General features: G+C 40.9%; 1 protein-coding gene across 4 annotated transcripts in view; it reads right to left on the bottom strand.

Annotated features, from left to right (window-relative positions):
- The window catches only part of aars1 (alanyl-tRNA synthetase 1), a 54,655-nt gene that overhangs the window by 28,077 nt on the left and 13,589 nt on the right, over positions 1 to 12,989 (bottom strand). For all 4 annotated transcript variants that reach the window (XM_078400627.1, XM_078400626.1, XM_078400624.1 and 1 more), the window contains 8 exons: positions 11,737 to 11,925; positions 9,561 to 9,706; positions 8,762 to 8,953; positions 6,806 to 6,950; positions 5,833 to 5,978; positions 2,808 to 2,916; positions 1,808 to 1,958; positions 262 to 386 (listed from right to left, as the gene is read on the bottom strand). In XM_078400627.1, the coding sequence (XP_078256753.1) occupies positions 262 to 386; positions 1,808 to 1,958; positions 2,808 to 2,916; positions 5,833 to 5,978; positions 6,806 to 6,950; positions 8,762 to 8,953; positions 9,561 to 9,706; positions 11,737 to 11,925 (1,203 nt within the window). The remainder of the gene's footprint in view (positions 1 to 261; positions 387 to 1,807; positions 1,959 to 2,807; positions 2,917 to 5,832; positions 5,979 to 6,805; positions 6,951 to 8,761; positions 8,954 to 9,560; positions 9,707 to 11,736; positions 11,926 to 12,989) is intronic.

The following is a 12,989-nucleotide window of genomic DNA, read 5'->3' as shown; positions in this document are numbered from 1 at the left end:
CAGGATAACTTAATTTGGAGAATTCCAATTCTGTAGTAGGTATTAATAACAGTACAAATAATTAATGCAGTGCAAGGAGGTTATACATTGTATATTTCAGATCCAATTGGACCAGATTAATTTGCATTAAATTGCATCATCCTTGCTGAAAAAACGGGTAAAACGGCTCAAAAGCTTTCTAGCATAATTCAGACAATCAAAACAGAGCATTGAAGTCACCCACATCTACTTAACAAAATCTAAGTGCAACTACAAACATACTTGAGCAGCTTTTTTCTCTTCCTCAAAGCCCTCTAGGTCTACACGGAGTCCCTTCTCTTCAGCAATCAGTCCAGTCAAATCCACAGGGAAACCATAGGTGTCATAAAGCAGCCAAGCTGTATCACCTGGGGAAAATAAAAGCTGGATCATAAAATGCAATAAATCAATAACACATGATTATTTTTATTTTTTAATTGCAACTGGAAATTGGAAAACGGAGGAACAGGTTTGAATGGCCTAATTCTGCTCCTAGATCTAACAGTCTTATGTATTAGGAATTTATTATTTTGTCTTTGCCTCCTGAAATCCATCTTCAATCAACAAAGGCATCTGAAAAGCTCATCCAGTGATCAAGACCCAGCATCTGACATTTCATGCAATTCAAACTCAAGGCAGAAAGCAAGTTATGAGATTACAAATGTCTATCAGCACGAGGAGGTCAACCTCATTTTTCCAAATTACAACTCATCTCTCTCGTTTTATAAGGCAGCCGTCAGATTGGTTGAACAATCAAAATTGGTTAATTGAGCAGCCAATAAAAGGAAGGCAAAGTGTGGCAGAGTGTTCCGACTAGGAGAGGGGCTGTGTTGAAGGTAAGTGTGAGGCATTGGCAAGGAGGCTGAGCAGACAGGGACAGGAGATTATGCATGTTGGCACAAATGACATGCGTCGGAAAAGGGATGAGGTCCTGGAAAATGAATATAGGGAGTTAGGCAAAAGGTTAAAAAGCAAGACCTCCATGATACTAATCTCCAGATCACTCCCAGTACCATGTGCTAGAGGGTAGTAACAGAAAGATAGGACAGATGAATGTATGACAAAGGAGTTGGTGCAGGGAATCAGATTTTTGGACTATTGGCATCTCTTCCAGGTCAGGGGTGACCTGTACAAGAGGGATGGGTTGCATCTGAACTGGAGGGGAACCAATATCCCAGTAGGCAAGTTTGTCATTGGTACATGGGTGGGTTTAAACTAGATTGGCATGGGGATGGGATTCATTGCAGAACTTAGGAAGGTGAGAGGCTGGAAGGTGATGAAAGGAACTTTAGTTGATAGAATAGGTAGGAGCATGACAAGGAACAAAGAAGGACTGTTGGATGGAATGCATTTATTTTAATGTGAGAGCTAGATAATCAGGGGTCTGAGAGGAATTTCCAGAGGTTAAAGCTCACTGGTGAGTTTGCAGGCAGTACATTTGCAGCAGAATATTTCAGGTAGTACATTCTACATCAAAAACATTGTAAATAAAATTGTCATCTCTCCAATGGTTCTTTTAATTATGTTAACTCTGCTGTCTGGTTATTGACATTATTTACTCTTACTCTTTATTTATTCTATCAAATTGTCAGCAATTGCTTTACTCATACACAGAAAATTGAGTTACCAAAGGGATCTCAATATTCTCAGTTTTGACAATGCCTTGTCTAGTGTGAAAAATGAACAAAAAAAGGAATTTCACCTTCACAGTAAGTGAAAACACAAGTACTCAATTCAAAAAACAATTTTAAAACCTGGTTTTGGATAAATGTTTCTTTGGTTCCTTTACCTGGTATGATTTTATGATCTGCTAAGCTCTGAATCTTCCTCTCCAGGATAAGCCGTCCCCTGTTGAGTGTTTTCAAAAACTGCTCCTCCTCTTCATTAATAATATCCTTCACCATATCTGGATCTTTCTTTAGTTCTGGGAATGCATCCCCCTAAACATAAAATAATAAACTACACTGAGTCCTCATAATATACTGGTTTGCATTCTGCAGATCCATGTACTTATAAGGTCAGCTCCATCCTATCTGGAACTTGTTCATAATACAAAAATATTTTAGTACTGTGTGATCTAACAGAAAGCCACCTTTGTTAACACATCCTCACTTTGTGCTTTTAAAACCCATTTTTGTCTGTATCAATACATTCAACAGTAATTTATTAACTAATGTAATTTCCTTTTAGGTATTAAAATGTTTAAAAACATTTATTATTAAAGCTTTTAGAATACTAAAGGCTACAATACGTTAGAGGGGTGCACTGGGTAGAATGGAGAGAACCTTAGTGGTATCACTTTTTTGTTTGCAGGAGGCTGTGCTCAGAACACTCGTGGATAATGAGGACATAGCTACATTTCATTTTCATTGTACAATACAACATTCTTTTATTGCCCATACCGATTTAAAAACAAATTCTGTTATAAGGTAAACGGGTTGCGACGGATAGGAGAATGGTCGGAGATAAGTCACATTAAATTTTCAATGAATGCAGGCTCAGGACAATATCCAGCATTCAATCTTTGTTCGTCCTTTCCTGAAATGACCGAATTTTGTGTTTATTAGAGAAACTAGTCTGTTGAAAGTCATATTTCCATAGATGAAAAACCCTGGTCATTGTATGTTAATTAGGTCATCACAGATAAACCAATCTAGCTTTCACTTAAATAAGCATATTTAAACAAGGATTGCTAGTCAATGATCAGGAGCAAAATGTCAGGGTGTTTTTTCTTTACCTGCCTCACCCACAGATTACAACTGCATAAATAATCAATTATATGTACATACCAACGATTCCACCACCACGTCAACCATAGATGCAAAGAAACCCTTTGATGCATTCAACTTCTCATGGGAATATCGGACTGCTCTTCGTAAAATTCTCCTCAAAACATATCTGTGTAGAAAATCACTTTTAGCGACACAAAAGATCTGTTACTATGATCAAATTGATACCAAAAGCTCTGAAGCCCAAATTATTAAATTTCTAATTAAAAATAGAAAGTATATAGCATTGGTATAATGTGTGATGACAATGCTTAAAATGAATACATTAATTAATAAGGTGCTTTGTAAGTGTTTTGGAGATAAAAGTGGTTATATACAGAAGTAGCAGATAACTTAATATTGTTCCTGTTGCTGCTAACACCCATTTACATTAAAGATTCTGGATTAAGAATGGAATAAGCAATCAAGCCGATGAAGGTGTAGGCCTTTCTGCAAGATTAACACTCCTCGTCACGAACTTCACAAATAACATTAAGTTTACATTTTTTATTTTTGAAATAATGCCATTTCTATCTGCAAGCGCAGTTATTAGCAACCAAGAGACAAATTACACATTTTGATCATCTATTGATAGATGTTTGCCACTAAAGGATTTTCTGTCTGCTAGTTTCTTAGAGATTCCTCAAAAAAAATGATGAGGAAATGGTGATAAAAGGGTATAAGGTAATGAATTTAAAAAACAAAATAGATTTTCCCATGACCATGCCTATAAGCAAATTAAACTAATTAAAATTTTGGGTTCATTGGGTAACCCTTGATTTTAAGTGATCGCAAATTCTAGATTCTCCCCATGCAAGAAAATGTCTTCTTCAATATCCATCCTGTTAAGACGGTTCAAAGTCTTGTGTTTCTATTGTTTCCTCTCAATGTATTCAAGCCCAGCTCATGAAAACTATCTTCATAAGACAACCTGCCTATTCCTGGTAAATTGAGTAATTTTTTTCCATATCAATTCCAACACATTAACATTGTTTTTTTAAAACTCCAGATGTGGTCTCACAAATGCTCCCATTAAATAGAGCATAACCTCCCTACTTTTAATTTCCATTGCCCTCGTAATGGGGGTTATGGGGAGAAGGCAGGACCTTATAAGTACATGGATCTGCAGAATGGGGTTCAGCCACGATTGAATAACAGAGCAGACTTGACGGGCCGAATGGCCTTATTCTACTATCACTTATGACCTTATGCAATAAATAATTGTTAGCTTTCCCAATTATTATAATACTAATCTTTTGCAAATCATGAACTATATCCTTCAGGTCACTCTACACTTCACGCCCTGCCTTAATCACACCTGGTCTGTTAGAAGGAAGTGTGAATCAAAGGAGACAATTGAAAACTGAGGAGCAGAGAAGAAAAGCCTGTAACTGTACAAACTAGATAAGCAAAATACTGCAGATCCTGGAAAACAAACACAACTGAGACATTGGAAATATTCAACAGATCAGGCAGCATTTGTGAAGAAAAGTCTAATTGGGAAAGGATTAAAAAATATGATTAATCCTTTCCTGATACTGCACTGTGAGGCAATCAAACCACAGCCAGCTGAGAAAGAGTTTATACCATTTTGTGCTCCTAGTTGGTTTAACTTTTTTAATGTGAAGATTGTAGATTAAGGTTCCCTTCTGGAGAGATTTAAACATACAAAGTATACAATCCAGACTGACATTTCATGTTCACACAAATTTTGATTGGAAAAACACCTTCACGGTGACCACGACAATGACCACGACAATGCCGAGTCAGGTCGAGATTACACCGTCTTCAGGAAACATCGTGAAAATTCCAACGCTGTCAATGTTTTGGCGTCTTGATTTTCGCTGAAATCACTGACAAGTCGGTAAGTACTTGAGAGTTTTGAACTATAACACCTTGTATGGGTTACTTAAAAAACAAGCTTCACTGTAACAAGGTATAAACTGGATTTACTTCCAGTTTACTAATAGCTACATTTAAAAAATATATTTTAAAAGTGGTTAAGTGGATTTTTGTGAAAAGTGTGTGGGAATTCTTTGAAAATGTAAGGGAGTTTGCATATCTGGTTTCTGAGTTGCATATCTGGGTTTGGAGCTCATTTTAAATGTAATGGCTGATGGCCATAAACATCACAAAAATTCTCACAATGTCAATGCTTCTCCGGCGTCCTGATTTTCGCTGAAATCACTGACAAGTCGGTAAGTACTTGAGAGTTTTGAAATAAAACATCTTGCCCGGGTTACTTGAAAACCAAGCTTCACTGTAACAAGGCATAAACTGGATTTACTTCCAGTTTACTAATAGCTGTATTAAAAAAAAAGTGGTTAAGTGTGAAATGTGTGTGGGCATTCTTTGAAAATGTAAGGGAGATGCATATCTGGTTTCTGGGTTGCATATCTGGGTTTGGAGCCCACTTTAAATGTAATGGCTGATGGCCATAAACATCGCGAAAATTCCCACGCTTACCTGACCGTCAAACTGTCGCCTCCAATATACCTGTCAAATGGCCTGACGGTAAATAAATTGGTTAAACACAAGCATTTTATGGTATTTTGAAATGGCTTTACTTATTTTAATATTATGTGCTTCTAAATGCATCTAAGAGAACCTATCAAACCTGGGGACAGCAGGCGACAGCGACCGCAATAAGCAACGATACCTGCCGACAAACCAACTGTCGCCGAGAAATTTAAAACCGGATGATTTCTCAGCAACGCGCCGAGATCCACTACGATTTTTGGAAGACTCCTCACGATCATGCCCGCGACATCCCGGCGAACTGTCGGCGACAGCCAAGTCGCCGGCAGTCGCTTTAAAATCGTCTGAGTGGGACAGGCCCTATAATCTACTGTGACGATTGATACCTCCCCAGAGCTATCCTTTGTTTCTTTACACTCCATTTCAGTTTGCAATATTATTTTTCCCATTTAAATATTGCTATCCTTGCAATGCCATATATCTCCCACTATTAGTTTCCCTGCCATTCTTTTCATATTTGGCTCTTAACTGCACACCTCTAACCAGTTCAGCTTATGATGAAACTTACCCTCTACCAGTATTATCAGGCCTGCCACCATCAGACAAAGCAATTGTTATTGTCCGTGCATGATCTGCCAACACTCTGTATGCCATGTCAATTCCATCAACATCTTCAGCTCCCACCTTCCCAGTGTATGGCCTGGCACCAGTTCCCTAGAATGACATTTAAAAAAACAAATAATTAGCAACCCAACTTGCTTGCAAAGGGAGCATCAGAACACAAAGGTATTTTTGTTACTGGAAGGACTCAATTTTACTAATTGCCAGATACACAATGACTTTACAGAATAGCCCAAGAGCAAGTGTTTAGTGAAAATCCCACACCTTATCATTAATTCCATTTACATACCTCGTCCCCAATGGAAGTTTCAAAAAATGCAGGAGAGGTTTGGGTCCACTTGGTCTAGTTTCAGCTAAAATTGAGTTATCAACTAAATTAGCAGCACTGCATTCATAGCCCCTCGAAAACAAGATTCAAACACACTATCTCCCAGAATTGACCTTGCAGCTGTGCACATTGTCTGGGAGTGTAGCCTTTCCCAGGCCACTTTATGGGAAAGCATAGATTTCGTGAACAAGACACAACAGCATTAGTTGGGTAGACCCCCTGCCACCAGTAGTGCAGAAAGGTTGCAGACAAGGTGGGCTTATGATTGGTTCTGGAAGGGGACAGTGGCACGGTCTGCTCTGATAAGAAATGCCATAAAGGATGGTATTAGACCGTGCCAGCCATAGACTGTGTCACGAACAGTGGCAGGTGATTGAGAACAGAAACATCCTGCGGCGTGCTCTGCTGTGTACTCGGGGTTTGTGAGTGCCTACGGGGATATACAGGGATAAGCGAGTGCATGTCCTTGTTTAGTAGTGTAATAAAATATTTAGTGCATCAAACTCTGTTGTCCGAATCCAAGACTGATTAACAGTAATAAGCACGGTAGCTAGAAATCACAGTTTGAAAAATGAATATTTTCAGAACTTACTTTCTGAATTGCTTCAAAATAAGGTATGAACAAGTCTGTGTCATAATTCGACATCTTCTCTTGTAGGACTGATACCAGCCGTTCAAAACCCATTCCAGTATCAATGCTCTTCTTAGCCAGGGGTTTCAGACTGCCATCAACCTCTCTATAGTGGAACCAGAGGCAATCAGTTCAGAATCCAATGATTTGGATGAGAACATACATGGCAATATTAGCAAGTTTACTGATGATATAAAATCGGGTGGTGTTGCAGATAGTGAAGATGGTTGTGAAAAATTACAGCAGGATCTTGATCGATTGGCCAGGTGGGCTGAGAAATGGTTGATGGAATTTAAGACAAAGAAATGAGTTGTTGTATTTTGGGAAGTCTAATATAGGCAGGACTTACACAGTGAATGATAGGGCTCTGGGGAGTGTTGTAGTGCAGAGGGATCTAGGAGTGCAGGTGGATGGTTCCTTGAACGTGGTCGCAGGTAGATAGGGTGGGCAAAAAGGCTTTTGGCACAATGGCCTTCATCAGTCAGAGTATTGCATATAGAAGTTGGGAGGTCATGTTGCAGTTGTATAAGACGTTGGTGAGGCCACATCTAGAGTATTGTGTTCAGTTCTGGGCACCATGTTATAGGAAAGAGGTTGCCAAGCTGGAAAGAGTACAGAGATTTATGAGGATGTTGCCTGGTCTAGAGGATCTGAGATATAGGGAGAGCTTGAGTCGGCTGGGACTCCTCTATTCCTTGGAGCTCAGGAGAACGAGGGGAGATCTGAGAGAGGTGTATAAAATCATGAAAGGAATAGATTGGGTAGATGCACAGTGGCTCTTGCCCAGAGTAGGTGAATTGAGGACCAGAGGACATAGGTTTAAGGTGCAGGGGAAAAGATTTAATAGGAATCTGAGGGGTAACATTTTTACACAAAGGGTGGTGGGTGTATGGAACAAGCTCCCAGAGGAAGTAGTTGAGGCTGGGACTATCCCAACTTTTAAGAAACAGTTAGACAGATACATGAATAGGACAGGTTTGGAGGGATATGGACCCAACGCGGGCAAGTGAGACTAGTGCAGCTGGGACATGTTGGCCGGTGTGGGCAAGTTGGGCCGAAGGGCCCGTTTCCACACTGTATCACTCTAGGATTCGAAGCAGAAATGTCTGTGCAAACGAATAGCTGCAAATAAAGGTCCCGGTGATCCGCACGCAGCAGAAGGTCCCAGCGAGCCGCAGCTTTACCTCTGACAGCAGGCCTGGCTCGTCCACCGCAGATCCGGGAGAGGGAAGCCTGCTGAGCCCGGCCCCTGCTCACCCCCGAAAACCTGGAACCGGTGAGGAGGTGGAGGGAGTCCGCAATGGCAGCGGACGTTGGACGAAGGACTGGTAAGGAACCGGGGGTCATACCTTCCGCGCCCTCAAGGTCAGCTGTGGGAGGCGCCCCCGGGGTACGAAGGTTGTAGATGGCCAAGCAAGGAGAGGGGCGATGGTTCACGGGATGACCAGATGGAGGCAGTGTTGGGTATATGTGTTATTAAAAGAACCATTGAAAGCATATCATTGTGAAATTTTAGCTGTTCAGTACTCAGTTCTGCCACAGCAAACCATGGATCAATATTCAATGTTCTTGTCATACTAACTCAATCAATTCCCAAAATTGTGAGACTATTCATAATAATGAATTAACTAATAATGGATTACATGACATCGAAAAGTGCCCAGTCCAGCACTGACAAATTTACCCCATTCCAATAGGAGATACAAGGGTAATCATTTACATGAAACAGGATATAAAGTGAGGCACACATTAACAGACAGTATTAACTACAGCACAGTGGAGAACATGTAAAAAGAGATGAAAGCAACATCACTAATTTACTTGCCAAAATAAATTTTGCATTTCAAAACTAACAATGCTGAGCCATTTTGTTTTAAACAGGAGGGTTTTGTAAATTGTATGCTGGGGAATAATTACCTGTTAAATTGAATGAACACAAGATTCCAGACCTCCAGAACATTTGGGTCGTCCATGTTGACCAGGTGAGCAGCATCACGTCCACCAATACGGTCATAATGCATCTCACTGCATGGTCCACAAGGTCCAGTGTCGCCCATCTCCCAGAAATTATCTTTCATGCTGCCTGGTAGAATCCTTTCTTCTGCCATTCTTACAAAAAAGAAGCCAACTCGATTTAACACAAAAGCAAATAGACAGCAAACTAATTGCATTTTACAGACATTATTCTGTTGATTTCAGAGCCACATTATTTTTCTTCACTTGCGTAAGGTACAACTGAAAAGGTTTTTCTTTCAACACTTGTAAATACCTTACAAATGACAGGGTTCCATGAAATGATTACTGAATGGCTCTCACAAATTCCCAGGAGATTGCAGAATTAATTCCCACAGGTTAAACAATCTCAGCTGTAGCAGCAAAAAAAAAAAAATGGAAGAGGATTGACCCATTCAAATTCATCCTCTTTTACATGCCGTTGAAGGATTTAATCACTGGGAAAATACATCTGCTCTTACAAAGGAAAATCCCTCCCATATTCCCTTATGGTTGGCTCTGCTATGATATTGAAAATGATGGCAGCAAGGAACAAGTCCATAACTACCATAGTTGTGAATACTTTGGCCTGGTTCTGCTCAAAATCTAGTCGTGTTCAATCTTAGAAATATACTTGCTCTTTCAACACAATTTTTTGGGGTAAAATTTACCTATAATGGGGATCTGGTTGGAATGGAAATAAATGAGGGGGAAAAAAACTCACCCAAGGTTTAGCCAGATCTGCTTGCATTCAAGATCAGGTTCCAGTCCCGCTTTTGCATCCCCTCCAAAGTAAGTCACATAAAGCCTTTCGATGGGGATTCCGAACTCCTTTGTCAACAATTTCAAGGCCATCTCGCAAGCCAATTCCTATCGGGAGGGAAGCAAAGTGTCCACACAGCCCAAATCACTACAGATTGGATTCTACGAGTTCTCTCCATAACACAACTATTAGTTTGAAGAATACTGCCATTTGAATTATATTTTAACTGAAAATTAAAGTAAGGATGCTACCATTTATGAGCAAGATCAAAACAAGTCCCGATACTGATGTCAGGGGGGGGGGGGGGGGGGCGAGACAAAGAAAGGATATAGTTGGAGACAGGAAGACAGTGGGAGAACTGGGAAAGAGGAGGGGATGGAGGGACAGAGGAGCTATCTAAAGTTAGAGAAGCCAATGTTCATACCACTGGGCTGAAAGCTGCCCAACCGAAATATGAGGTGCTGTTCCTCCAATTTGCGGTGGGCAAAACCATGACCCTGAAGGAGGCCCATGACAAAAAGGTCAGACTGGGAGTGGTTCTCCAGAGATGCTGCCTGACCCACTGAGTTACTCCAGCAATTTGTGATACCAAGATCCAAACAAGAGTTAATTCACACAAGATAGGTACTTGTAGGTCAGAGCAATTGAGGAAAACATTACAGATGTATTCAAATAGTAATTGGGTAAGTATTGTACGAAGCTTGAAGCAAGAGGGTTGTGACAAGGCATATGTGCAGTTTTAGTACTAGAATGGATCCGATTAACCCAACATCCCATTTCTGTGCTCCTGCACAATCAATAAACGGGAATGGTTTTGTAATAAGAATAAAACTAATAACCTACTAGAAACTAATAACCTAGAGTAAGATAGGTTGGTCCCCAAAACAGACAAAACTTTAAGGGATATTCACTTGGCACATAAAAGGTAACAATCTAGTGCCACAGATCTTAGGTGAAGGCTGTCATCCCTGCTCCGTACTGTTAATAGTTACATGTCCTAGTGCATTCATTACTTTGCTTTCCCAACACAGCTCCCAGTGTCCCAATGAAACAATCTCATTCTTTAATGACGCCTTGCACATGCAAGAAACATTTACTTTCATATGTCCTACTGTAAACAGTGTTGCGTTGCACTGTACTGCTCAGTGAGGGTATAACAATATATTATGTCGGAATGGTTGTTTCTTGAGGGTGGTGGTGATTCCAAGTATCTGCTGTCATTGTCCTTCTAGGTGGGGTTTGGGGGTATTGTGGGAGAAGATCCTAGCTTCTTAAATGAACAAACACACTAATGGCAATGTTGCACACAGTTTGGTCAGGATGGGGGAGAATTTTCTTTTTCAGAGAAGTGGACTGCCAATCAAGCAAGTGCTTGGTTCTGGATTTCGAAATTCTTGAGCATTAATGGAGCTGTATTCATCCAGCAATTATCCTATCACACTCCTGACATGTTCGGTAGGCGGTGGAAAGATTTGGAGTCAGGAAGTAAATGCTCCACGCAGAATAACGAGCTTGATGTAGCTTGACCTGCCGAGTGTTTCAGGATTCTCATTTTTATTTCAGATTTGCAGTGTTTTATACCTCACAAATGGATTTTTCTGCTCTCTCACTTGTTCTTGTCACCAATTTGTATTTCCCCTTGACAGAAAATCTGTGACTTTCAACTCTTCAGCTGGCATCACTCCACTTGCAGGTCTCTCTTGGCTGTCAAGCTATCACAGACATTACATTTGTTCCCTTCAACCCTCCCCTTTCACTGCAACTTAAGGCATGTTTTATTTGCTAAAGGAAATCAACTTGAAATGTTAATTCTGTTTCTCTCTTCACATATGCTGACCTAAGTATTTACAGGAGTTCCATGTTTATACAGTATTTTGACTTTCATTGATAAGCCAAAATTCTGGAATTCCCAACCCAACAGCATTAGTCTCCACATGGATTGCAGCAATTCAAGGCAGCAGATTATTAGCACCTTTTCAAAGACAGTTGGGCATGGGCAATTATGGTAGCCTTCTTCGGAACCAGTAATCCTGCATCAAAATAAAACAGCCATAACAAGGTACCATTATCCTTTTTTGGGTTTTAACATTAACACTTGTTCCTTATTGCTAACCCCAATACCATTATTAAGTATTACCTTGAAGTAATCACCAAAAGACCACGAACCCAACATCTCAAAAAAGGTATGATGATAAACATCCTTTCCCACATCATCCAAGTCATTGTGTTTCCCACCGGCGCGGATGCATTTCTGAGTATTTGTAGCTCTTGTTAATTTGGCCATTGGGTGGGATGGGTCAATCGTGTTCAAGAAAATTGGTTTAAACTGTGAAAGATAAAAAACAAGTCACTTACTCAAACATGTTGACAGTCAGTTGACTGCCATTTTAGAACAAGCTGTGACTTTTTTGGTTTAATGCTATACTATATAGAAATTAACACAAAAGAAATTAACACAAAAGAAATTAGCACAAAAGGGCGGCACGGTAGCGCAGCGGTAGAGTTGCTGCTTTACAGCGAATGCAGCGCCGGAGACTCAGGTTCGATCCTGACTACGGGTGCTGCACTGTAAGGAGTTTGTACGTTCTCCCCGTGAGCTGCGTGGGTTTTCTCCGAGTTCTTCGGTTTCCTCCCACACTCCAAAGACGTACAGGTACGTAGGTTAATTGGCTGGGTAAATGTAAAAATTGTCCCTAGTGGGTGTAGGATAGTGTTAATGTGCGGGGATCGCTGGGCGGCACGGACTTGGAGGGCCGAAAAGGCCTGTTTCCGGCTGTATATATATGATATGATATGATAATAACACCTATCTGCCTCAAAAAAATGTGAGTTACACGATGTCAGTTTGTAAAGCACCGCTGACAGAAAGGCAAAAGACAATATGAAGATTGGTTAAGACAGATCAAAAGAGAAGAAACACGATAACAGTTAGTTCAGCATTTTATAGAAACAAGATGAGAAAGGGGCATGACCATGATAATGGATACAATGACAGTAGTTTATCTGAATTTGAAACATTCCATGTATATTCCAGAGAGGGTGCTGCACTATTGCAGGAGTGGTTTGGGCCCAACGGGTCCACTTGGTGTAGTATATATTACTAAGATTCTCATATTGTACAAAAGGGGGGTTGAGGGGATGGAGTGGGTGAGTGGGGGGGGGGGGGGAGTGGGGGAGAGGAGGGTGCAACACCAATGCAGGAGAGCTTGAGGGGGGATGGAGTAGGTGAGTGGGGGGAGGGGAAGATAAGGGGGGTTGAGAGGGGATGGAGTGGGTGAGTGGGCGGGGGAGTGCCGGAGAGCCCCTAAGAGTGGGGGGGGGGGGTGAGGGGAGGAGGGGGGATAAGGGGGGTTGAGGAGGGATGGAGTGGGTTAGTGGGGGGTGGAGGGG

Source organism: Rhinoraja longicauda, chromosome 6 (assembly GCF_053455715.1).
Source record: "Rhinoraja longicauda isolate Sanriku21f chromosome 6, sRhiLon1.1, whole genome shotgun sequence".
Classification (NCBI taxonomy): Eukaryota; Metazoa; Chordata; class Chondrichthyes; order Rajiformes; family Arhynchobatidae; genus Rhinoraja; species Rhinoraja longicauda.
This window is presented reverse-complemented; position numbering and strand designations above follow the sequence as displayed.